Below are 26,908 nucleotides of genomic sequence, written 5' to 3'. Positions count from 1 at the left end.
AATGACCCTCCGAGCAACCCGGAAGTCACTTCCGGTTTGCTCGGAGGGTGGTTTTAAGCGCTCCGAAGGCTTCAGGGACCGTCCGAGGCTTCCCTGATGCCTTCGGAGCGCTTAAAACGACCCTCCGAGCAACCCGGAAGTCATTTCCCGTTTGCTCGGAGGGTGGTTTTAAGCACTCTGAAGGCTTCAGGGAAGCCTCTGGACAGTCCCTGAAGCCTCCGGAGGGCCTCCGGGGCGTCGGGGGAGGCTCTTTTCGCCCTCCCCAGGCTCCTATAAAGCCCCTGGAGCATGGGGAGGGCAAAAAAACCATGTAAAAATCGGGGGGGGTCGTGCGTTTTGCGCACATGCGCACTGGGGGGGTCGCGCGTTGCATTATGGGTGCGGCACGCCCTCACTTGACCCCCCTGCGCTCCCCCCTCTTGTGGCACGCGAGCCAAAAAAGGTTCGCCATCACTGTTTTAGGTTAATGCAAAGCTCCTGTAATACTGGAAATAATATTTCTCTAGCCCAGCTTGCTAAAACAAGAATGCTCTCAATTGTGTGACTTTAGCATAAGAATGAAATACAGAGTAGCATCTACTACACTGGTCTTTTCTCAGAACATACAGTAAGACTAACCATCTCTAGTTTACCTTTGCTTTTTATGTGTGACAAACCTTTTATTGATGGAAAAGGTTCCTAGGAGGGTTTAGTTAAAATCAGTAATGAACAAGAAGTTTTTATACCTGTAAATACTTATTAGTGGAGATATGAAGACAGAGATTTTAACTTACTCTGAATCTTCAGCTTTTATAGCTGAATCAAACTGGTAATCCCTGTTCCCACTCTTTGTAAGTTATGGCATTGGCATTGTTGTGCAACCGAACAGGGAAATAATTTTGATCCTTATGAAACAATTGTATAAGCAGAATTGCTTTCCTGTGAAAAGAAGCATTACTGTAGATACAGCTCAAAGGCCAATTATTTGGATTGATTTGGCCAGCAATGCCTTGCCTAATCTTGATCAAAATTGAATTATGTCTCATACAAAACTGCCTATATTTTGGTGGAAATTGCATGTAAAAATGTAAATTCAAAAATGTGCAAAAATAATTTCTGGAAGACAGCATAATCACATACAGAGTTATTTAGATCACAGGTGATTCCATTTTATGGAACATTTTCTACTTCTGTAAAATCCGTATTGCCAGGAATTGCAGAACTTGACCTACTGCCTCCTACTGAGGCAGGAAAAGAACTGACACATGTCATAAAACATAGGACTGTTCCCCTACCATTTCCTGACCTGAAAACCACTCTGCATGAGAATACTGTTGCAAGTCTTTTCTGGTTAGACTCGTTAGAGCATTTTAGAAAGGTTTCAATGCTGAATCTTAATTCCCTTGACATGATCAAGTTAGATGCAATATACATATATTCTGGTCTTTCAAGAATCCATGGAGTAAGGAGGATGCTATCTTTTGTTGATTCAGAGTATAGTTTTATTAAATGTTAAGTTATGCTAGTCTTTTAAGATTATATTTCTCTTTTTTTATCCCAATATGCTCTTAGGAAAGATGTTCAAGTCCTTGGATCTCAGTCTGATTGTGGAATTCATACTTATGTTCTACAAGGATAAACCCATTGATTGGCTTCTTGATCATATCCTCTGGGTAAAAGTTTGCAACCCAGAGAAAGATGCAGTAAGTTAATCCTCTATTAAAAGGAATGGTTTCTTCTTTTTTATGCAAAAATGTTTGTTTATAAATGTTGTTAAATTCTGCATGGTGTTATGCAGTAAATATTTTTTAAATGTGCATGGTATCTTTTCCTTATTCCATATTTTTATCTTTCTTATTTTAAAGAAATAAAAAAAATGTCTCCACCTCTTGTTTTAGTTGAAGAGAGAATAATTCCAAAAACGATGGGCCATTAATCCAGTCCTAGAGATGTTGTTTTCTTATGGGAAACTGCTCAGAATATTTAAAAAATAGCCTTTTCTGTTGATAAAAAGAGAATAATCTATATTTGTTAAAACCTTGTTACAATATCATGGATATTTTACTACAACTTTGGTAGGTTTTAATAATAATTTCTAGAGCTTTTCAACATGTGACCATACAGGAAACTTATCAATTATTAAAAGTCCTTGGAAAATAAATATGGCTATGAGACAATAAAGGCAGCGACTTGGGCTTTGCTTTATAAGTGAAAACCAAATCCTAGGACCTCAGTCAGCACATTTATCTTATAACATTTATCCTATTACAATAGCAAATATATCTTTTTCTTGGGAAAAATAATATATTTGCTCTCCCCTGGATAATTCTATTCCATTTAAGGCAGTCTTTACCATAACTAGGCTTTTTACTTTGCCCGAATTGTCCATAAACTAGCTACTATTTTGTTGGGTAGACATCAGATTGAAAGAATATTGAAAAGGATAAAGGCAGATGAGTACTGGAAGTGATCAAAAATTATATTGACTATTACAGATTTTTAAAGGATGTTGCTAATTATAGAGGCTAATATACAGATGTTGGATAATGCATATACAGTATAATTTGTGGAACAAGATTTGAATTAATCTCCATTCAGCATAGTCTATCTTGGTGACCCCGCAGACAAATGCAAAATCTTGAGCGGGGGGTGGGGGTGGGGGCTTAGCAGGGGTTGATCACTAATATATGCTTGCATTATTTCTCTGAATGTTGTCTTTCAGTTCTTCAAGAGTTACAGATCACTTGTGCCCAGAGTTACTACCTGGCATTTCCTACAGAACAAAATGTATACATTCTTTTAATTTAGTCATGCTTGGAATTTAATACAATAATTTGATTAATTTTAAGATAAGATTCAAATTTGCTGGATCAGCCCAAAGCCCTACATGGTTCAGCATTCTGGATTACATAATAGGTTATTGCATCTGGGAGGTTGATAAGCCTGAACTGTAATCTGTTTTTACTGTAGTTTCCTACCATTCATTATGCAAAGCTTACTTGCCTATGATTCAAGAGTTAGTAGGCAGCTATCAATATTCAATATTCCTTCATATAAACTTGCCCAGCCTCTTTATAAAATGAACCAGAAAATGAACTAGATTGTCCAATGTTACAAAGACTTCTGTTATTAAATTCCATGATTTAAATATGTGCTGTGTGGAAGAATTATCTGTTTCTTTTGATGCTGAATTTAATTTCAGTTATGGCTGTTCATAGGATAGCAGCAGATGTCATTATGTAATTGCATCATTTGCACAACAACATAATGACACATGCATCAGCATTTTGAAGTCTTTGTGGCCTGTTGTGGATGGTTCCAAGGAATGATTTTAAGTATAATACTGGAAAGAGGGATACAATTCTGTCTGTGTTATCTGTGTCACTTGAAGTTTTATACCTTGGATCCCTCTTCCATTATCTGCCTTTGTTCCAGGCTGAAGAGCTCAATTACTGTAATATTTCCTTGTGGAGGGATTGGGGGTGGGGGGTGGGGGAGTTACTTCAATCCAATAATCATTTTGGTTGCCCATTTTGTCCTTTTTTCCCTTTTCCACTTTTTATATATATTTTTCTACAATATATTTTTTCACTATCTTTTTCTTAATCTTTTTAGGTGTAATGAATAGAACTATAAACATGTATGATCTTGCTATCAATTTGTACGAGAACATTATATCAGCAGTTCTATTTTCAATTCTCCCCCTAATGACTAAAAGCCTTGTGTTTTGCTAAGTGCCAGAAATGAGATGTTGCTACATGCTTTTTCTCAGTTACAAAGCCTTGAATATAGATAGTATTTCAGTGTCCTGATGTATCCAACCTCACATATTTTTTTCCTATCCAGTTATTTTCCTTTATGACACAAGGGCTTCCAAGAATGTATAAATCATTGTCTATTTAAATATATAATCTAGTTCCAACATGGATTTCTGTTTTTTCTTATATTTGTATGAGTAAGTTCTCACACCAGCCTTCTGTATTCAGATTTTTCTCTTGTAAATCCTGCTGTTAACATCAAATCAGTAATTTGTAGGATTTATTTCCCTAATGGACGCCTGACCTGAAGCTTTGCGATAAGTGCTTTACCTTCTGTGGATCTCTGAGGTTCCTTTTGTATGAAAAATAACAGTAGAGTTTACCAACCCTTGCTTGCTTGCATTACTCCTTTCATTACTGCACAAGTAACAAGGATAGTAACAAAACACTAGGAGGAAAATGGATCTGCTGTTTATGCAGTGTCCCACTTATCCCCTAGTAAGCAAAAGCTATTTGCTTACAATAGTCACGAATGTTCTTATGAACAAAGTCTGATTTTTAATTTTCTAAAGTAATGAGAGTTAGAGTAGGGGATTTATATGGAACAGAACAGCAAGAAATGATTTTGCAATTCCAAGTATTGCAGGTTGTACAGGCATAGGAGGGCTGCGTGTTTTAATCTTTTGAAGATTCTTTTGAACCAAGGTACGGTTAATACCAAATGAATGATAGATTTTAGTGGGTTAACAAGCTTATTTAAGAGCTAAATTCTATCCAGGACAGAATAGTCTTATTTCCATTTATATTGAATAGGATTCGATGTCTCCAAGCATGAAAGATTCACTTCTGACTACTAAAAAAGTGTGTCACTCTTTCTTGCAGCCAGCCATAACGAAGGTTTCACGTCATGGAATTACAAAAAACCATGAACACCCTTTATGGATTCCATAATCCAACCCAAGGCAATATCTTTAGTAGGCCAGTTTAGACTTTAAAAAAATAGTGTATACACGTTTAGTTCTCAAGTGTTATTTATAAGGTCAGATGGGAAATGAAGGAAAGTGAAGAGTGGAAATGGTTGGTCAAGATTACATTTTTATGTAGTTGCAGTGAGACTGAACACAGAAATAGCCAGCAGTAATGTACCATACATTGATTTATGATTTGATCATTTCAGATTATATCAATGTTACTGGATGAAGAAGCAACATTCTTCCCTTCCCCCTCAAATATAAGAGTTGGTATTCCATTGTTGAAAATAATCCAAGTCCAATCTACTGTCATATTTTAATGAAATGTTCAGGCCCTTGGTAGGTGAGGTAAAATTTCAAAAACAAAAATAATTTAATTTGACATGAAACTGAATAGTTCCAGCACCACTCACCTATAAACCAACCAGTGGTGGGTTTCAATTTTTTTAGAATCTCTTCTGTAGGTGTGGCCTGCTTTGTGGGAGTGGCTTGCCAGCTATGTGACTGGGTGGGAGTGGCTTGCCAGCCATGTGACTGAGTGGGACTGGCTTGGCAGTCATGTGACTGGGCGGGCGTGGCCAACTTGTAAAATGTGGTGAAACTCACTTAACAACACTCCTGCTTAGCAACCAAAATGTTGGCTCAGGAAGTGTGCAAGTCTTAAAGCTGTCAAGCTACAAGACCCTTGCACCCTTAACCCTTTAGAAAAAAACCCCAGGGATATTCAAACTTGACAGCTTTAAGACTTTAAGGTTTAGATAGGACTCTTAGAGGCGGGCGGGGTGATTGGTGAGCCTGCCAATCAGTGGGCGGTGGGAGGGACAAGCGTGGTGCGGACGGGTGGGGGGAGGGAGCTGGAACCGGTTCTAAATAGCACAGTAGATTTGTGGAGCCTCTTCTACAGAAGAGGTTAGAACTGGCAGGAACCCACCCCTGAAACCGACCCTAAACAGTTCACAGTAAAACCAATTGAATAAAAATACAATAAATAATTATGAAAAAATAAAACAAACAAACAACAACTACCAATGTTATATCTGGCTAGCCCAGCCAGCTACAATTCAGCAAGGGCCACAGGCATCCTAACCCAAGGCATGGGAGAACAGCCAGGTCTTTAAGGCTCTTCAGAATGCCGCCCAAATAACTGAAGGAATGTCAGTAAACAGGGCAGGTGCTAAGACAGAGAAGGCACACTTTCAAGGCCCTAATTTAATACATTGTTTATTTGAAAGGATCCAGAGCACTCCAACTGTGTTGGGTTGAATTAGTCTGATTGACACTACAGGCTACTATAAGCTGTCCAACAAACAACCAGGCCATGTGCCATGAAGTTCTTTATAAGTCATAATCAGCATATCTGGAAGCAGACTGACAAGCAATGCAGTTTGCAACAGAGGTGTCACATGGATATACCAAGTCATGCCCATCACTACCCATGCCATTGCATTCTGGACCATTTGAGGTTTCCCAGTAGTCTTTAAGGGCAGCCCTGTGTAGAACACATTGTGATAGTTGAGCAATGAAGTGACTAGGACTTGATTGAAAGGCCTCCCAATTAGAGGTGGGTTGCCCCCGGTTCAGCCCGGTTCAACCAAACCGGTAGTGGAATTCACAGAACCGGCAATGACCCAGGCCTGCCATGCCCCCAAACCAGGTCCCTCGCTGCTGCTGGGCCACCACCATTTTGGATTTTAGTGACCGCGCATGCACAGTTCACTGTAAATTGTTCTGCGTATGCACAAAGAACAATTTACATTTAACAGTGCACATGCGTGCAGCGTGTGGTTCAAACCGATAGTAAAACCGGCAGCAACCCACCCCTGCTCCCAATCTAAAGAAGAGCACAACTGGTGCACCAGATGCAGCTGTACAAAGGTTCACAGCGTCATGGACACAGCTTCCATTTGCTCTTGAGGAGGAACTGTGAATCCAGAAATAATCCCGGATTGTGCATCACTCTTGAATGTGACCCCATTTAAGGGTAAAGATGGAATATCCCTTGGATTTTTTTCCTAACAGGTTTCAATAGTCATTCAGACTGGAAAATTTCTACAGCTTTATTCCTAGCATACTTAGAGAGTCTGAGGTTGGGAAAGTAGATTCTAATATATTCTCAATTTGACCTACAAAAGACAGATCTGATAGATTGATCTTGAGAAAAATTAGTATAAATGGTGTAATTCTTTATATTTATGGATTATACTTCTGCTAGAAAAAAAGTTAACAATTGAAATTAACAGGATAAGTCAATTAGAGTACACTGTGTATTTGTGTGTGTGTGTGTGTGTGTGTAAATTAAGTAACTAAAAAGGAAAAGGTGTAGAAACGTTTATGTCTACTGGTAATCAGTCATAAGAAAGTTTGGATCTTAAATATGTCAAAGGATTGTTTTCAAAATAAGCAAGAAAACAGGGAGTAAATATAGTTAACCTTTTTAAACTGCTACTTAATAATCCCAAAAATTAATAACAGATTTTTGGGACTCTATACCAGCTAAATGGTTACAGATGTCAAAAGATTTTTCTGTTTCCATTATCCATCTTCTGACATCCCTGACCATTTTTTCCTGGAAAATTAACAATAAGTTCTTCTTTAATATCCATATAAGAAATCAGAAGTGAATCAATAACTTAAGAGCTTTATAGAAATCTACTTAAACTGAAAAACTGTGTATGTATTTAGGTGCATTTTAACTAAAATAATCTAGTATTAAAATATCCTAATTTTATGGTAGCATTTAAGAGGGAATTTCTATGGAATTTTCATTTTTAACTGCAATTCAAGTTGGTCAGTTGATCTCAGTCCATACAGCTGTTAGACATAGCTATTAATTGAGAAGGCAGGTGAAGAAGAGTTCAAGTTTGTTTGGATCAACTACAGCATCTGGGTCCCAATGAAGATAGACCTAACCGTTTGAATTTAGCAAGGCATTTTCTAAGATACTCATTTTTTGGCAAATATATTTGGGTTCATAACATTTCACCACACTTGGAGTGGAGGATGACAAACTAGTTTAGTACTGTCATGAATCTGTGGGCTCAGAATGCAAGATGGGGAGAGGAAAGACGAGCCTAAGTGAAAGTAATAAAACTATTTTCCATTCTGTGCTCTGTTTTTCAAAACTGAAAGATTAAAAATTTATTTCGTGCTGTGTTTTTTTTTTCTCCCCAGAAACACTGTGATAGACAGAAGGCAAATCTAAGAATCCGCTTCAAGCCTTCGCTCTTCCAACATGTAGGAACCCATTCCTCTCTGGCTGGTAAAATACAGAAGTTGAAAGTGAGTAGAAAACATCACGGTTATAGAAATGAGGGAGGGGAGAAGGGGAGATAGAGAGGAGCAAGTGGCAGAAAAAATGTTTGTAGCTTTATGTTAACTATTTAATTATACAAGCAATATATTTTAATGATTGCCTCATGTAGCAGCCATTTTGAAATGACAGTAAATGAAAAAGTAACTTTACAATCAATCCTCCCACTTACGACATTTGCAGGTCTATAAAGCAAAGGAAAGTTGAAGTACAATTAGTTTCACTTTGCTTAACAATCAAGTTGCCAATTCCAATTCCAACTAAATAAGATTAAGTGAGAACTACCGTATTTTTCACCCTATAAGACGCACTTTTTTACTCCAAAAAAGAGGGTGAAAATCTGAGTGCGTCTTATTCGCCGAATGTAGCCACCTGGGTCATCTAAAAATGGGGTAGGCAAAGCGGGCGTTGCAGAGATTGTGATGGCTGGAAAGGAGAGAGGTTTCGCTTTCAGAGCTCCCGCTTGGCTGGGCTCCCGGGAGGGCTTAGGCGGGGGTGGGGGCAGCGGCTCCTCACATTGCTGGGGAGTGAAGTTGTTATGGCCATTGTCTCCCCTGAGCTGTCCCCCCGAATCTCTGAGGCACCTTTCGCTTGCAGGAGGAGGAGGGTGAGGGCCGAGTATACCAAAGCCTCTGAGTAACTGGGAAAGAAAGCCGCGCTTGGAACCTGCCGAAAACTGCCGCCCGAAAAGCACGCCTTTCTTTCCCAGTTACTCAGAGGCTTTGGTTTAAGGAGGCGCTGCTTTAAGGCTCCTGAGAATCCGGAGAGATTGGGGTGGGTGGGTGGAGGAAGGGAAGGGAAGAGGAACAATCTCCTTTTTCCAAAAGCTTTTCTCAGAACGCTAGATTGGGAAGTTAAAAACCTAGAAAGGGACACAATCAAGCTTGATTCAAAGGCTTTGCTTCCTGAGAATCCGGAGAGATTGGAGGGGTGGAGGAAGGGAAGGGAAGAGGAACGATCTCCTTTTTACAAAAGCTTTTCTCAGAACGCTAGATTGGGAAGTTAAAAACCTAGAAAGGGACACGATCAAGCTTGATTCAAAGGCTTTGCTTCCTGAGAATCCGGAGAGATTGGGGGGTGGGGTGGGTGGAGGAAGGGAAGGGAAGAGGAACGATCTCCTTTTTACAAAAGCTTTTCTCAGAACGCTAGATTGGGAAGTTAAAAACCTAGAAAGGGACACGATCAAGCTTGATTCAAAGGCTTTGCTTCCTGAGAATCCGGAGAGATTGGGGTGGGTGGGTGGAGGAAGAGAAGGGAAGAGGAACGATCTCCTTTTTACAATCTCCTTTCCAGCAGCATTCACTCAAACCAGATGCATATGAGGGGGTTAGAGACCACCAGATGAAATATTGGGTTAGAGAGCACCAGATGAGATATGAGGGGGTATGAGACCACTAGATTCACTGTTTACTGACTTTACTAACTGTTAATGAGAGTAAAGATAGTTCTTAATATGTTACATGGTTGACATAAAATTGTTCTTAAACTGCTGTTAACTTTATACAGTTGATATAAAATATTTTACTACAGTATTTGGTTCAGAATCTTTTTTTTCTAGATTTTCCTCCTTTAAAATTGGGTGCGTCTTATATTCCGGAGCGTCTTATAGGGCGAAAAATACGGTACCTAAAAAGTTCTTGCTTTTATTCCCTGGATTGTTGAAAGTGGCTCAGGTGGAATAAAAGAAGATAGTAGATTGCATGAAGACAACCCAAAGTCTGGCTGAACCAGTTGTGCTTCACACTAGCAGACTTGCAGTATTTTTTGCCTCTGAGCTTAAATTTCATCAAATCTGAATTCTAGTAAGGAATCTTGTAATGCTACACATTTTAGATGTCGAGGAACAGAGCCAATGTCAAGCTGGATGGGGGAGAAAAATGTTTTGAAAGTAAAAATAACTTCCAGGAGGGGCAGTAAAGTCCTGATGTAATTCAGTTCCCCTGCAGTCACCTGTGTGTAAGGTTGGGTAGCCATATAAGTGTGTTTAATAATAAATAAAATTTACTTGTAAACCTGTATTAGGAGCTATGTCCCATGTGCAAGGGACGCAGTGGCTCAGTGGCTAAGACACTGAGCTTGTCGATCAGAAAGGTTGACAGTTCGGTGGTTCGAATCCTTAGCGCCGTGTAATGGAATAAGCTCTCGTTACTTGCCCCAGCTTCTGCCAACCTAGCAGTTCAAATGCATGTAAAAAAGCAAGTAGAAAAATAGGAACCTCCTTTGGTGAGAAGGTAACAGCATTCCATGTGCTTTCGGTGTTTACTCATGCCGGCTACATGATCATGGAGATGTCTCCGGACAGCGCTGGCTCTTCGGCTTTGAAACGGAGATAAGCACACCCTCCTAGAGTCAGGAATGACTAGCACATATGTGCAGGGGGAACATTTACCTTTACCTTAAATCCATGTGCATATACAGTTTAGATGTACCTTAACAGGTATGTGTATAAAATGCAATGGGTTTTGAATGTGTGAAGCAGGTTTGGAAAAACAGGTGCTGCCTGATACAGATCTATTCCCTGGGGAGTAAGGGCCACCTGTGCTATTCTGTAAAGAGAAAGTAGATGCTTCAATGATAGAATATGGAGCAAATTGTAAATGGTTCAGAAAGAAAAAAGAGGCATTAGGTCAAGAGGCAAGGGAATTGGAGCTTATTCATTTTGATGAAAAGAGAGAGAGGCTAGGATAAATTAATTAGCTATGTATTTTCCCATTTGTCAAAGCGTTAACACCACAGTATGTCTCTGCCATACTCCCCAGCCCCCCAGTTACATGACTGTGTTCGGGGCGCTTGTAAACCAACTCATATTTATGACCACCTGCAGTGATTTATGATCATGTGACTGTGATTTATTAGGGTTTTTTTTTGCTGGTTTCTGGCAAAAGAAAAACCCATTTCGGAGATTGGATGTGCTTAAAGGTCACAATGAGTTGCTTCATGACCATTATAAAAGCAGATGTAAAATTGATCACATGGTGCCTCAACTTACAACTGCAATGACGACTGACATTCTAGACTCCATTGTAATCATAAGTTGAAAACTCCCTGATTTGGGCTTATACATCTTATGCACACCTGAATTTTGGAAGTTCTGTGAGTGCTGCTTCTTCCTTTTATGTTGTATGATGATTTAATTAACGAAGAGATAGTTATTATTTCTGTGTGTGTGTGTGTGTGTGTGTGTGTATGTATGTATGTATGTATGTATGTATGTATGTATGTATGTATGTATGTATATGTATGTATGTATATATATATTTAGTTCACATACATTGAAATTTCTCCCTTCTCCTTTACTAGTGGTAGCTCAGTGCCTGTGAGAAAAGGAACACTTCAACATTCTTTCATTGATTAATGTTTCGGGTTTCTACTGACCCAATTCCATGTTCTATCAAAAGCATTTTTAAGCTGCCTTGTTGGTGCCTTTTTTAAAGATTGTGACAATGATAGCTCAAAGAAGGAGCAGTCCTCATGAGACCAAAGATGGCAGAAATTCACCCTTGGTGCAGGGATGTGTGTCAGTAGTGATATGTAGAGAGAAAGACTTGAGTTGGTGATAGATTGGCCATGCAGAGCAAAGGAGGAAGTAAACTAAAAGACAAAGTAAAGGTTTTGTACCTAACCAACAGGCTGGATAATGATTTTGTCAAAAGAAAGAATGAACATACAGTATAAAGTCATAAAGATTTGGGAGGGGAAAATGTTAAATCTCTCCCTTAAAACCCTTTCAGAGCATCAGGTAGGAGATATTTTCCACAGATGTGTAATATAAAAAGGATATGTTCCTCAAGGAAATCATCTCAGTTTTCCTTTTTTCTTGCTTATTGAGGACAAAGATTTTGGGAAGCAGTCTCTTCGGAAGGAGCACGTGAACCCTCCTGCCGAAGTCAGCACAAGCCTGAAGACCTACCAACATTTCTCCTTGGAGAAAGCCTACCTGAGAGAAGACTTTTTCTGGGCATTTACTCCCACAGCGGGTGACTTTATACGCTTTCGCTTCTTTAAGCCTCTCCGTATTGAACGGTAAGCTTCAGCAGCTTTGGGAACAAGGAATGGGAAAGTTTAGCTAGTGGATGAAAGTCCCTTGCTCTGGTGAAAGACAATTCATCTGAAAAGCAGATTGCATGTCATTCAGTTTCTTCCCAGCATGCTCCAACTGTTGCCTTTTTGTTTTGGATCTTTCTGCACTACCTGAAAGACAGAACAATCTTAAGGTACATGATAGAATCGTTGGACTGCTCAAAGTTACTGCAGAAGCTCTACATTTTTATTGAATTATAAAGTATTATAAAATACAAAATATAAAGTAAATAGAAAAAGCAGTGTGGAGGGGGGGAGGGAGGAAAGTTAAGGGAAAAAAAGAAGCATTGACATCCAACTCTCTCTGTTACCGTAAAATAAGGCATTAACATCAAATCACAACTTTTTGCTTTTTCATAATAATATGAACATGAAATAAAGAATGAATCTTTATTTCTATAAAGGTCTATCAGTCTGATCAGTAACACCCAAGGTCACATTTTGATTCTTTTCCACATCAAGCACGAAGTTCAGAAGTGATCTCCATATGGAAAAAAAAAGTTATTTTCTTTAACAAAGTAGTCAATTTTGCCATTTCAGCCAATTCCATCAACTTCTGCAACCATTTGTCCATAGTAGGAGTTGAAATGTCCTTCCATTTTTGTGCAAACAATAGTCTTGCTGCGGTCAACATATATAATAACAGCTCTACATCTGGCTTGTTGTTGGTGCCCATATTACTTTGGCTTTCCATCCTCCAAGCTTGCTGCTTGGTGTATTTTTTCTTTTATATGAAAACAGTAATTGCTACTTGAAACTAGTGAGCCTTGATTAGGGCCTTTTTATCTTGCATATATTTTCTCATAATTAGATTATATCTGAGTCATTTTCCACATACTGATATTGCTAAAAATGTATAGAAAAGTAGTTAGTATAGTCTTAGATCCCCAATCATAGTGGAATGCTGTTCCTACAGTCTCTAACACGATCTTTGGAGTTAGTGAAGGTTAACAGTTAGGTTAACAATAACAGAGTTGGAAGGGACCTTGGAGGTCATCTAGTCCAACCCCTTGCTCATGCAGGAGACTTATACTAGGGATTCGAACCACCGACCTTTCTGATTGACAGGCTCAACTTCCCTAGTCCTTTTGGAAGATATAACAATGAGATATAATGAGAGAGACTAGCTTAGCGATGAGTCTGGCTTTTGAAATCCATGTATGTGAAGTTCTACAATCTTAACCCAACAGGATCAGAAGTCTCTGGTCAGACACAGACCTGCAATAGGAGGAAGGGTTCAAGATCTTGCAAGAAATGTTTTTATTCTATTCTTCCCCCCCAAAATGCATACAAAATGCAAGCATATTACTATTTTCAAAGAAGATATAATATTTTCGGTACAGCCATAACACAATGAAGCCTTTGTTGTCCTTTACCTTGTTGAAGGACTTCATGAATGCTTTTTCCTTTCCTATGTGCCTAATTCAACATTAAATTTATTTTCAATTCTTCAGCCTGAATTTTGGCAAGTACTCATAACAGATGCAGCCTTAGTGGCATCTATGCTAAGCTGTACCATCCCTAGGGAAACTTGTCTAAACTATAGATTACAATTGTGGCTTCAGAAAGCAAATAATGTTTATTTATTTATTGCATTTCCCAAAGACTCGTAGCATTGCACAATTAAAATCAGGACACATAACAATACCTCAAAAATGAACACAGTAAATCAACCAATAACATTAAATATTAATAATAACATTACAGCAAATATGAATAGAATCCAAAGATTCAGTGCCAACCCTCAAATGTTCTTCTAAATAGTTCTGCTTTCAAAGCTTGCTGAAGCCAAGAAGCAAAGGGACTATCCAAAACTCTGGAGAGAATCTCTGTTTTGAAGGGTGATGTTGTCACAGAAAAGCACAAATTTCTAACTGAATCTCCCATGAGCAAGAACTTACATTCAGGTCCCCTAGGACAACCACACTAGATGGTTAGGAGCTCTTTGAGGTAGATAGTCAAGCAGGCACTTGAATACCAAGCAATGTAGGCTTTGTAGATCAACACCAGCAGTTTGAATGGTATCCAGAAGGCTGTTCACAAGGAATGCAGTGCCTGCAACTCAGATGTTATGAGTAACACATGGGCTGGTATTTTGTACCTATGGTGATTATTAAGTAAGCTTTAGAGACTTCCCCATGTGGTGTGCACTGCATTAATCTTTCCAGGAGAGGGCAAGGCCCTGAGTCACCTTCTCCAGGAAGGGTACAAAGATTCCACCTGCCTATCCAACAGCAGCTGTGATTCTAAGGGGACCCCCACATCATGTACCTGCTCCTCCAGGGTGAATGCTACCTGAACTGGAGTTATCACTGGAATAAAATACAGATGATATCTGGGAAAACACTGTCTTGCTGGCATTCAGCTTCAACTTGTTTCTCCCCATTCAAAGAAAGAGAGAAGATGAGTTGTGCAACACACTCTCATTGAAGTAATTAACGGGAAGTTTGGAAACTATGGTGGTTGTATTACACAGCCAGTTGAAGGAAGAGTTTCTGTAGGATGGGATGCATCAGTTCTTCCGTCAAGGAAAATGGTACCATCGCCTCCCAGGTCATGCCACAAGACTTTATAATATAATATAATATAATATAATATAATATAATATAATATAATATAATATAATATAATAGTAGAGTTGGAAGGGACCTTGGAGGTCTTCTAGTCCAACCCCCTGCCTAGGCAGGAAACCCTATACTGTTTCAGACAAATAGCTATCCAACATCTTCTTAAAGACTTCCAGGGTTGGGGCATTCACAACTTCTGGAGGCAAACTTTACTTCTATAATCTCCATATATCCTGCAGAATAACAACTTAAATGAATTTGAGCAACCTTACTGCCAAAATGTTGCCTGAAATTGTCACTGAAGCATATGCACAGATATTGTTTTATTGGAGGGGGAGTCAGGCACAAATAAGAATGAATCATTCTAAAGAAGGTTTCTGAGCCATAGACAAGCAACTCAATAAAGCTGGAGAATTAGAAATATCCACCATCCTTATCACTAGATCCAGTCCTATGATCTATGCAGGATTCAGGGAAGCAGGAACCTTTCAGGAAACCAGGAAATAAAGTAGCAGAATTACTATTAAATCTTCCATTTGTGTAGAGGCATTCTTTTGTTCCACCCTTTGAGGCTTCTTAGGTTATGAAATTAGTCCCTTTGTTACGTTTTTCTTGTATTACCGTAGGCTTTTTGTTAATTTTGTTATTCAAACTGGCTTTCTCTGAAAGAATAGTGGGGTAACAGATAATGTTGGTTCATTCCATACAAAGGTAATTTCTGGGGTTTTTTTCTGAAAATATCTTGAAAGTGTTGTCCTCTTGAAAATGTTAACATAGTTGAGGTTGGTAGGATGCAGATTCAAGCATTATCTGCAGATAAAATATTACTGAGTACACCGTTTTAAAAGGACAGATATCCGTTGAAAGGGATATTTTGCCAGACATGAAATGATTGAGATTTTCCTTTTACTTAAGTTCAATCTTAGCATCCTATGGTTTTTGCATAGCTTAGGAGTGAGAATCTGTCTGGTGATTTGATTAAGATACTAGAGGAGAAGCAGGCAGACTCTCTGTTCTTGTCCTCTCGCAGGCACAGAATTTGGCTGGGAGATTTTGGGCAAGTTGCTCTCTCTCAGCCCTAAACTGGAAAATCATAAAATATTTATCTACCAAACAATATTGGTCCATTGAAGTATTGTCCATAACCTTCAATAAAAAGGCATTTAATCTTCAGTGGATTGGATGATGATGATGTTGATCATGATAACAATAGCAATATCACTTAGACGTATATACCGCTTCACAGTGCTTTACAGCGCTCTCTAAGTGGTTTACAGAGTCAGCCTATTGCCCCCAACAATCTGGGTCCTTATTTTACCGACCTTGGAAGGCTGCAAGGCTGAGTCAACCTTGAGCTAGTCAGGATCAAACTTGGCTATGGGCAAAGTTAGCCTGCAACAGTGGTGGGTTCCTACTGGTTCGGACTGGTTTGGCCAAACCGGTAGTGATTTGGCAGTCTGGGTCGCTGGAACCAGCAGTGACCCAGGCATGCCACACCCCTGAATCAGTTCTGTGGGTGGTGCCATAGGCACCACCATCTTGTTTTTCGTTTCTGCACAGAACAATTTTTATTGTACTGCACATGTGCGTGCAACGCACATCAAACACACGTGCGGCACACACACGAGTGAATTGATGGTACTGCCTGCTGGAACCCACCCCTGGCCTGCAATGCTATATTCATATGCAAATTCTTCGAAAGAATTGTGCACTTATAGAGACAGCTGCAAGCAGATGGAAGACAGCTCTGTGAACCTGGAGTAAATTTCAGATTCTTTATTGATTCAAAGAGAAGTGCTCTGTGCATGCTCCTGCATTTGCAAAAGCATTTCTTTCAAGTAATTTGCACTGTGGTGGTATTGACTATCATTTGCAGAAATATGTATCTTTTCTTCTTTTCCCTTGCCTTGGCCTAATTCCATTATGTTTAGGGCATCTCTCCTCAGTTCTTTTGTCTGATGTGCATTGCTTCTCTCTCTGCTATCTTTGCCTGCAACTTAAAAGTATATCTTCAGGAACCATTGGAATAATATTAATGTCATTTCTAAAAATCCATTTGTTTACATTTCTCTGAATTAAATAAATAATAAATAAATAAAATGGAAACAACTTCCCTTTGTGGCCCTTTTCTTCCCATGTGCTCCTGGATTCAGAATGTATTCCAGAGATGTCTGTTTCTCCCAGTTCACTCTAAGACTGTAGTTGAAAAGGTCACTTTCATTACGATATTTGTGCTTCTTACTGCTAATAGATCCTTTCAAATGCAGTAGAGTGCTTAATTTGTGAGAATGGACAAATAGTTCATCTGTAACTGGTGGTATCATGTTTGCTTATACAATATCATATTTTTCTTTCTCAAAAATACATTACAGAGATGGTTATTATCAGCCAAAGTCATTGGTGAGATGAACTTTATGTTTTACCACTATGGGGGCTCTGCAATCATTATTGATTCCTGTTGCACAGGTTTTTCTTCCGTAGTGGCAACATTGAACACCCTGAAGACAAACTATTCAACACAACAGTGGAAGTCTTGCCTTTTGATGTAAGTTTGCTGAGTATATTTTTGTTAATTATTATTATTAGATTTTTTATCTTGTCTCTTTATATATTTTGGTCAATACAAGGCAGCAAATGTTCCCAATGTTCTTTTCTCCTCCTATTTTCCTCACAACAATGGCAATCCTGCAACGTAGATTGGCCTAGAGAGTGATTGAGCATCAACAACGGCTTTTAGGCCTAAGGGAGGCCTAGAATTCAGAGGTTCTAGTTTCTAGGCCAGCACTTTCATCAAAATAGCTCCATGATGAACTCTGAAACGATTTTCCCTCAAAAGTTTCTGAATCTCAGTCGCTGGTTCTAGTTTTGGTTTACTCATTAGCCCTTTTAGGATCTAAGAATGGTTTTTCTGAAATGCAATATTACATTTATGATTCCCTAAGATTAGGTGGTGGCTTTGGAATCCATAGTTATTAAAGGTAGCCCTCAACTTATGACTGTAATGGAGCCTGCCATTATAGGATTGTAAGTCATAATGCTCATAAAGTGGGACATCACGTGACCAATTTGATCTGACAAAAAAATGTCCCTCAGTCCTTAAGCAAATCACCTTGGTCATTAAGCAGATCTTTGATTGTTAAATGAACCTGTTGTTTGCTATGGAGCATTTTTGCCAAAAATCGGAATTGTAAATTGTAGCTCATGTGACTGCAGAATGCTGCAAATGGGCATAAATGCAGACTGGTTGTACGCACCCAAAATTCAGTCATAAGACAGTAAGGAGAGCCCAGCCATGGGAATTTCAAAATTGGGTCGTAACTACCGGTTTGCAAATGTGAATGCAGGTGCCACCTCTGCGCACGCTCAGAGGGTCAAAAACGGGTGTGATGACGTCTCGGCAGGTGGGCAGAGCCTGCTACTGAGTGTGCCTGAAAGGTAAGTAGAACAGTGAGGGGGGGAGGGGGAATCCGCTGTGCCACGTGATTTAAATTAGCTAAAAAGCAGGAAATCCTGCTTTCTAGCTGATATAAATCATGTGTCACAGCTGATCATCGGAAATACTGGTTCGCCCGAACCGGTAGCACTTTTTTACTACTGGTTCAGGTGAACCGGTCCGAACCAGTAGCATTTCATCCCTGCTTCAAAAGGTCAATAAGTGACCAGTAAGTCAAAGACTACAGGTAACCTCTATTGGATTGTTGAAGGCATAGATTGTTAGGAGTATAAAACAGATTATTATTTTATAGATTATTATTTTGTAGCCAGTTATCTATCTGGGGGGTCACAAAGTATAATCAGAATCTAAATTCCAATGTCCCGAGACTACATTGCAAACCTCAAAGCCAGTCTGCTTCATTATTCTCAATGTAAAATGCCTAGCCTATAACAGAGAAAAAAGGTTTTCAAGTCTAATCCTTATTCAGTATCCTTCAGTAGTCTTTTATGAGTCCTTGAAAGGCATAAAAAGTTCTCCTAGTGACACTGACTGTTAGAATAATGCTCTCTTTCTCTAAAGCCATAAGTATTGCCTGGTGATTTATTGTCATAGCATTTCACACTGTACGCAGCAGGCTGCCTAAATCCTTCTAGTTGCCTTTTTGCAAAGATTGTCTGTTTCCCTGAACAGAGTCTCCAGTCAGATAAGGAAGCTCTGCAGGAGGGAAGAGCAACAGCATTCAAGTACCACAGGACGTCTGATGGCTACATACAGATAGGTAAATTGCTGGTTCACGTCCAACAAATACCCTGCCGATTGTGGATGGTTATGTTGCTCTTTGTATAACACAAATACCGAGTGTGATGGCCAGGAAGAGGTAGGATAAGCTGTTTCTGAACTCATTAGCATTTGTCATTAATTGCCCTGGCATTTAGAGTGAGGGGAAAAAATGAATTTATTATCAGTATTGAGTATATCGCCCCGTCTAATGATTCCAAGTACCTCACAGTAAAATAAACAATGAAATCTTGTGACACTCCAAGCGAACCGGCTCTAGAAACTCCAGCCCTGGCCTGGGAAAAGTTCCAGGAGCTTCCACCAGGTGAAGCCGCAGAATCAACAGGTCAGTCCGACCTGACTGAAGAACACCCACCAACTGAACTGCGCAGGTCTGGGCGAGCCATCAGAAAGCCCGCCTACTTGCGTGACTACATCACACGTCGGTTGATCCCATCTAAGAGGGGAGGGGTATTAGATACCAGTATCAGTTAATATAGTTTACACAAAGGTTCTCTGTTCTGGCGGGAACAGAGATTCAACCTGATTGGTCGAAGGGTCTGCGGGCCTGCAACACTAACAGATAAGTGCCCCGGTACCTTCGGGCTTGAGTTGTCTGTGGAAGGAGTGACTTCCTACTTCTTTTGGGTAGAGCTTTGGCTAACTCGTGCAGGAGTTACCTCTGGTTGCCTAAGATTGGAGTTGGAGAGGTGGCCACGGAGTTGGTCAACGTGCCGTCTCCAATTCCGACCATCCTCGAGCTCTACTAGGTGAGAGCGAGGTCCGGTGATGCCTATTACTGTGGCAGGAATCCACAGAGTTCCCCTAGCGTAGTTGTGGGCGTAAATTGAATCCCCTATGCTAAAGTTCCTTATTTTGCTTGTCGAATCTGGGGGCGATGCGGCAGAGTAGTTCGGGGGTAAGGTCTGCAAGCAGTTCAGGCAGTGGGAATCGACTCAAGGCTCGGGTAAAGGAAAGGCACACTCAGGCTTAGGCAGCAACAGCTCTTTATTAACTCTGAAACAACTATGTATAATCCAGCGAAGGTTCAGTCTGACAGCAGCCCTTTTATAGGGAGCTGTCAGACCCTTCGACCAATCAGGTTGAATCTCTGTTCCCACCGGAACAGAGGACCTTGGTGTAAACCATTGTAACTGATTCTGGTATCTAACAATCTCCACTCCCAAAAAAACAATTCATCACTTCATGAATCTGTCTCTTACCCCGACTGCATAAAATGGGGCAATAATCCAGTTCACAAAAGGCTGAACTTATATTACAGCATGCCCTATCCTCCTTTTTGTCAAACTCCAGAAGCTCAAATGAATTCCAAATGACCTTTAATATGCTCCCCTAGATACCTCATTGAACTCCAGGCTTGGTAAATTAATCAGCAAAATGTTCTGCAGACATGTCATGCAGCCTGCAGGCAATTCTTATCCTTGTCCTTCCCTTAGAGGGAAAAGGACACCAACAGAGCTGCTGTACAACATTCTAACAGTGGAGGGAAATGCAGGGAAATAATGACACTTTTATAAACATAGTATACGTATGAACCTGGGTTTATATGCCTGCCCAGTTTTATTCACCTTTGGACTTATGCCATGGCAATTAACTATCACTTCTGCTATACATCAGTGTGCTCCCTGCATTCAACAGACAGTCTGCTTAGATGAAGTCTCATACAGCACCCTCAGAAGCGCCATGGTCTAGAAGTCAGCAAGCACCTGCTTAAAACCAATGAGGTAAAGGTAAAGGATCCCTCACACATATGTGCTAGTCGTTCCTGACTCTAGGGGCAGTGCTCATCTCTGTTTCAAAGCCGAAGAGCCAGTGCTGTCCAAGGACGTCTCCGTGGCCATGTGGCCGGCATGACTAAATGCCAAAGGTGCAGTGAACGCTGTTATCTTCCCACCAAGGTGGTTCCTATTTTTCTACTTGCATTTTTACATGCTTTTGAACTGCTAGGTTGCCAGAAGCTGGGACAAGTAACAGGAGCTCACTCCGTTACACCGCGCTAGGGATTTGAACCACCAAATTGCTGACCTTTCTGATCAACAAGCTCAGCATCTTAGCCACCATGTCCCTCATAAGATCCATTAAATATTTGGGGTAGGCTATCCTAATCAATTCCCTGTTCTTGTGGAGGTCACAGGTAATACTAAGCCTCACGCTCATTCGCAAGTAATATGAGAATGATAGACAAGTAATCACAATATCCTTCATTTTGAGATCACATGCCAACTGTTCCAAAGTAAACCCTAGATCTAAACAAGGCCATTTTGTGTGCATTTCTTGAGATAACCTGAGAAAGGCTATGGTTGCCATGGTGGCCATCAATGCCCGCAACTACCTTCACTCCATTGGATGGCAATTGAAATCACTCAGAACCAACAGCTGTGATTCTCTACCACTACCTAAGTAATGACTATGGAGATGCTCAGTCATACAGGTCATGGTTGTCCCAAAGGTGCTTTTTCAAGAGGCAACTGGACTTTCTAGTTTTTTCTTCAGCTGAAGAAGCTTCTTGGATGAAAAGTGAAACATCTTCAAAGAAAAACCAGAAAGTCCAGTTGAGTTGCCTCTTGAAAAAGCACCTTACTTGGATACCCAAGTAATGAGATCTAGGAGTTCAGAAAGGGACACCAAAGGGCAGCAGGATGAGCAGTATAGCAGCAATACCCCTAATTGCTTCTACAGCCCAAGTCCACTTAGGGATGTGGCTATTGCAGCACCTGAAATTCAAGACATCACATGGAGCAAAATGAATTTCAGAAGGTAATGCAGTTCCAAATAAAAAGAGATCAGTCCTTGCTGATAGCATACTGAAAGAGAAGAAACCCAGGGAGATCCATCATTCCTGATTGGGGCAGAGACCCTGATAGACAGAGCTGTGGAGTTGACTTGTGAGTAACAGAAAGCAAACCTTGGACTCTCTAAAAAATGTAGAAAACCTGCTATGGTTTTTTCCAACCAGACCCTTAAGTAGACTGAGGGTGGTAGCAGGGGGAAAAAAAAGATTCTTTGGGGCATCAGCAATCCAATCCAGGAACTCAAAATTAAATCCTCAAAATATAATATCAAAACCCAGGAAGTAAATAGGTATGTCAGCAGGATTTTGAGGCTTCTCCTCCTCCTCTTGCAACTAACAGTATCAATGTACATTCCAACCTCACCTATGCACATACTTTAGAATACTTTATTGGCCAAGGGTGATTAGACACACAAGGAATTTCTCCAGTGCAAAAGCTCTCAGTATACATGTAAAACAACAGAGTAATAATAACCACAATAATTATACCAATAAAGGGTGGGGGTAAAGAAGATAGGAAGTATAATCATATTACAGCCATATGACCTAAATAAATATACTTAGGCATAAGAGAGTACTGTGAGAATTAGGTGTTCTGCAGGGTAATGGCACAAGGGAAAAAAAACTGCTCCTGTGTCATTTTGGCATACCGGCAATTCCTTACTTGGGACGTCTCTTTCCTTTGCTCCAAGTAAGGCTTTCCAGTAGGAGGAACGAGCTCTATTGTGTGCCCGGAAAATGAGCCAAATCCTGACCAGGCAGATAAAAGGTGGGAGTCTGTTTATACAGGCCTATTCAGAGTAATTCCAATAGGCACTTCCTCTGCAGATTTTTTGCTGTCCTCCTGTTTCTGCTGTCTCCCTCAACCTCCTTCTCCAACCCCCACACAGCCCTTTAGTTGGAACATCCTTTTTGCTTAGCAAGCACTGCAGGCACTTACAGCCAGAATCTGTGGCTTACTCCTAAGGAGCAAGGAGTCTTTTCAACACACTGACCATCATCCATCTGTTGCCAATTTCAGCGCAACCCAAGAACTTCAGTGTGTTTGTACAGCCTCCCGATTTGGTCCAAGGCCAGGTCCGTTCTTTGTCCCCTCTGTGTGAACCTGTCTTTTCTCCACCATCCTCTATCCCAGCTATGCTGGCTGGGGAATTCTGGGAGTTGAAGTCCACAGGACTTAAAGTCGCCAAGGTTGGGAAACACTGCTCTATCCCATTTCTTCATTACAGCCAATCCATTTATATACAAGCCTTCCATTTTTAATCATCTTTACTCTCTTCACTTTTTGTTCTCTCTTTAATTGTTTAATGTTCCGTATCCTACCAAATAAAACTCTGCTCAAACAATACTCAACAACAACACATACTGAAGCTGGGTAAAGCATGTGTCTAAAAGGATGCCATTTTAACACTTTTTTTTTTTACCTCCTCCTCTTTTCTCTTTCTGTGTGTGTGTGTGTCTGTGTGTGTGCATGCGTGTGGGCATAGATACCTTTACAAAAGGGCCTTGAGAAACAAAAGAAAACATAGTGACAATTGATTAAGCAGTGCCCTCTGCCGGGCAGTTGGGAAGGCTTTGCAAACAGTCACCCATCCCTTAGCACTCTCCTGATCAAAAATGTTGCAGTAGACAACATTTGCCTGTGTCTTTATTGCCTGCAGCCTTTTTATTATTATTACGATAGACAATGTTGTCAGACTAACTTGTTTTGTTTGCAGGTTCTTTTTATCTCTATAAATCCGTCATTTGCAAAGGTTTTTTTAAGATATACTATACTAGAAACTGTTACTTAACGTTTCTTCTTTTGGCATTCATAAAGGACACAGTTGTACAGCACATCTACAAATTTATCTCCACTGCCACATGTTGCCAAAAAATGTTTGGCAGTTGTTGGAAAGGAAGGGGTCAGATGGAAAGAATGCTGGAATCCAGCCCAATAGAGAGCCTTTTGTCTAAACTGCGATATACAGTGGTAATGTTCAGGACTTGTAAGTTAGCATAACAACATGCAGTGCCTATTGAGGAATGTCACAGAGTGCTGTGTGTTCTGTTAACACTAACCCATGACACTGTGGCATCTACGCAAACACAGTAATTTGTGGGGTAAAATCACCCCTTGAAATCTCTTCATTGGATTACAATTGATTTTCTTTTTTTTAAAAAAAGAATATAGTACTAAGAGTCCATCATGACAAAATAAAGTCAACTCCAGCCATCATAGATATTGATACAGTTCTTCTTCAAAGGGGAAGATGGGGGCTTCACAATTAAAACTGTGCCCAAGGCTAATTGAAACTGTAACGGGAGTGCCAAAGCCTGCCTGGTGATACAGAAGAATGGCTGCTTATGCTGGAACAGGTTCATAGAGAGCTCATATCCTGCTGTCTGTCTTCTCACAGGCTCATTTTCAAAGGGCATTGCTGAAGGAGAAGTGGACCCTTCCTTTGGCCCTCTGGAAGCAATACGACTCTCCATCCAGACTGACTCTCCCGTGTGGATAATCTTGAGTGAGGTAATTGGCCATTCTGGTCAAACTATTAAATGAGGAGGGGGGTACAAGCACTGACTGTTTTCTCCCACAGGATCCTTTCAGTTGCAGCCTTATCTGACTGCACAATAAGGAGGAATTGTTTAATCATTCCAGCCATGTGCCAAAGCATCTAAAATTGCATCTCTTTATCTCTTAATACACAAAGTTTCCAATCAAGGCTAGTAAATGCCACTTCCACGGGCTTGGGACAAGTGCAAAAGTCAAGGTGTCTCATGGAGGCCTCACCTGCTCTGGGTACCTGGCACAATTGTCTCCAGGATATATAGGTAGTCCTTGCTTACCACTTATTTAGTCACTGTTGAAGGCAAATGAGGTCTAGGCTGGAGATGAACATCATGGCTTCAAAACCTAAGGGACTGCTTTGAACAAAACTCAGCAGCACATTTTCATGCGGCTTTTGCCAAAGTAGGATTTCCAACATGATCGCCAACGTCCAATGATAGATATAGCACAAGAAGAAAAAGAAGTCACTGTTCAAACTTATGACAGCTCTGGAAAAGGAGACTTAACAACCAGTCCTCAAAGTTCTGACCCTCCCAGCATCCCCACAGTCATGTGAATGTGATTTGGATGTTTGGCAATCAGCTGGCACTTCTGATGTTGCAGCGTCATGTGATTGCCATTTGCCTTGACTTTCCCTGCTGGCTAGTTAATGGAGAACGTGGCAGGGAAAGTAACAAGTTACTCTTCTTCACAGCCTCCCTCACCTGGCAGAAGCAACTCCCAGCCCCACTGCTCTTCCAGCACTGTCGGACTGCTGGCCTTCTTGCAAGCTGCCTGGGACTTATTTAACAACCCACCGTCCTCCCTTAAGAACAGCAATGGGAAATGTTGGGATTGTCACAGCTAAACCATGCAGTCACGCAATATTGCATTTTACGATAGTGTCACTTAGCAGTGGAAATTCTGGCCCCAATTATTGTCAATAACTGAAAACTATCTCTGTGTACTGAACTGGTATATAATATTTGTCCAGAGACATTCTCTACAGCTGTAGGTAGATGTTTCTGGTTGGTGCATTCATAGACCAAATTTTATTTCACCTTTTAAATGGTTATGAATTTGAACCTCCAAGGAGTTAAATGTAATCTTGCTCCTTTCCTTATTTTACAAAATGCAGCCTACCTGGAATGATAACAGGCATAATTTAGGAAGAAAGATTTAATAGCAAAATCTACTAGATTTCACATTTACTCATACAATGCGATAACCCAGGGATTCTTAAAAGTGTAGGTCATAACTCCATGGGTGGTCATGAGGAAATTAGAGGGGTGGTGTCCCAGTTTTCTGGGTGGCCAGAAGTTGAAAGGTGGAAAAACTGGGAGTGCAGCTTCCCTAGAGCTCTGTTTCTCAGGGAAGGTGCCTGTGCTACAGAGCTGATCAGGAGGAGAAAGGGGGACTTCCTTGAAGCCAGAAAGAGAGCATGATATTGCGCTCACTACTTTGGAAAGCTGCTGGTAGGAACAACATGCTCAAAATCACTTCTGATCTACTTCTTGCTCTGCAGCTTCTTTCACCAACATAAAGGCATAGGGTGGCCAGAGTAGCAGGCAGACCCTGCTCAGGAGCCACCACACACCAAGTCCTTACATCTGTGGAGAACAAGATGTTTAGTGTCTTGGGAGAAGCCCTTGTCCTCTTTGCCTTGGCACCTCAGCCACATTTTCTTCAAGTGTTTGGTAGTCCTTTTCCAGTCTTCCTCTCTCTACCCGTTTCAGGCCTTGGAAGCTCCCAAAGCTGACACAACTGCCATCCTTCTGCAGCAAAAAGGAATCCAGTTTCTGCTTTAGAAAGTTGTTTTGCTTTCCAAGAAAAGCTCTCCAGATGTTGCTTGAGATTAGAAAGAGCATCCTAAGATCCATTTCATCCAATGAAGTCACTAAAGCCATTGGGTCATTATGACTATAGTTTACAAGAATATCCCTTGTCTTTATTTCTTGACTTTGAAAATCCTTATTGAATTGCCAATCAGGAACATGGCAGGAAAGAATGTTGTCTTCAAGGACAAAATTCTGGTTGCTCACACCATGTGGCATTTACACTCAGTAGTTTGTGCTCAGGGGAAGTGCACCGTTTCTTAGGTGCAGCCTCATCAGCTGCCATGTTGTCAGAGGCTACTTTGCCTTCAGCAGCAGCAGCTTCCCCTTCGTGTTCCTGGCAATGTTTCAATTCCATTATATCCAGACAGCTGACTGGAGTGATGGGAATTGGCATTTGGAATGCATGCAAAACCCCCACGCAGCTGGAGAAGATTTCATTCTTTCAACAACTATTGTGAATTTAATAATATCAGTAATAAGATTATAACACTTGGGGTTATCAAGTTGCTCTTGATAGTTTATTATTGATTTATTGTTATAGTCACAATACCATAAAGTTTAATACGACAAAATTTGAGATCCACCCCATAACTTAAACAACAACAACTATAGGAAAGTCAGCAACATAGAACTGGATAAATGGCAGAAATTGTGGATAGAAATGTTAAATTAACTATGTCAACTGCATATAAATAAAGTTTATATAAAATGTTTTACAGGTGGCATTTTTCACCAACAAGATTGGCAAAAATGTTTAAAGACAGGTCAGCTAAAAGACACCTGGTTCGCATTATCATAAGTGGTAGACAAGCCCAAAAGCAAAAAAATATTGGGCAAAAATACATAT

At 40.4% G+C, this 26,908-nt stretch overlaps 1 protein-coding gene across 1 annotated transcript in view; it reads left to right on the top strand.

Annotated features, from left to right (window-relative positions):
- MGAT4B (alpha-1,3-mannosyl-glycoprotein 4-beta-N-acetylglucosaminyltransferase B) overlaps nucleotides 1-26,908 on the top strand; it is a 146,327-nt gene that overhangs the window by 104,360 nt on the left and 15,059 nt on the right. The window contains exons 9-14 of the mRNA XM_081943836.1: nucleotides 1,552-1,682; nucleotides 7,880-7,987; nucleotides 11,848-12,041; nucleotides 17,132-17,210; nucleotides 18,792-18,879; nucleotides 24,090-24,202. Coding sequence (XP_081799962.1) covers nucleotides 1,552-1,682; nucleotides 7,880-7,987; nucleotides 11,848-12,041; nucleotides 17,132-17,210; nucleotides 18,792-18,879; nucleotides 24,090-24,202 — 713 coding nt within the window. The remainder of the gene's footprint in view (nucleotides 1-1,551; nucleotides 1,683-7,879; nucleotides 7,988-11,847; nucleotides 12,042-17,131; nucleotides 17,211-18,791; nucleotides 18,880-24,089; nucleotides 24,203-26,908) is intronic.

This window comes from Natrix helvetica (assembly GCF_964273705.1).
Source record: "Natrix helvetica genome assembly, chromosome: 1".
Lineage (NCBI taxonomy): Eukaryota > Metazoa > Chordata > Lepidosauria > Squamata > Natricidae > Natrix > Natrix helvetica.
Note: the sequence above shows the minus strand (reverse complement) of the source record. Positions and strands in the feature narration are given on the sequence as shown.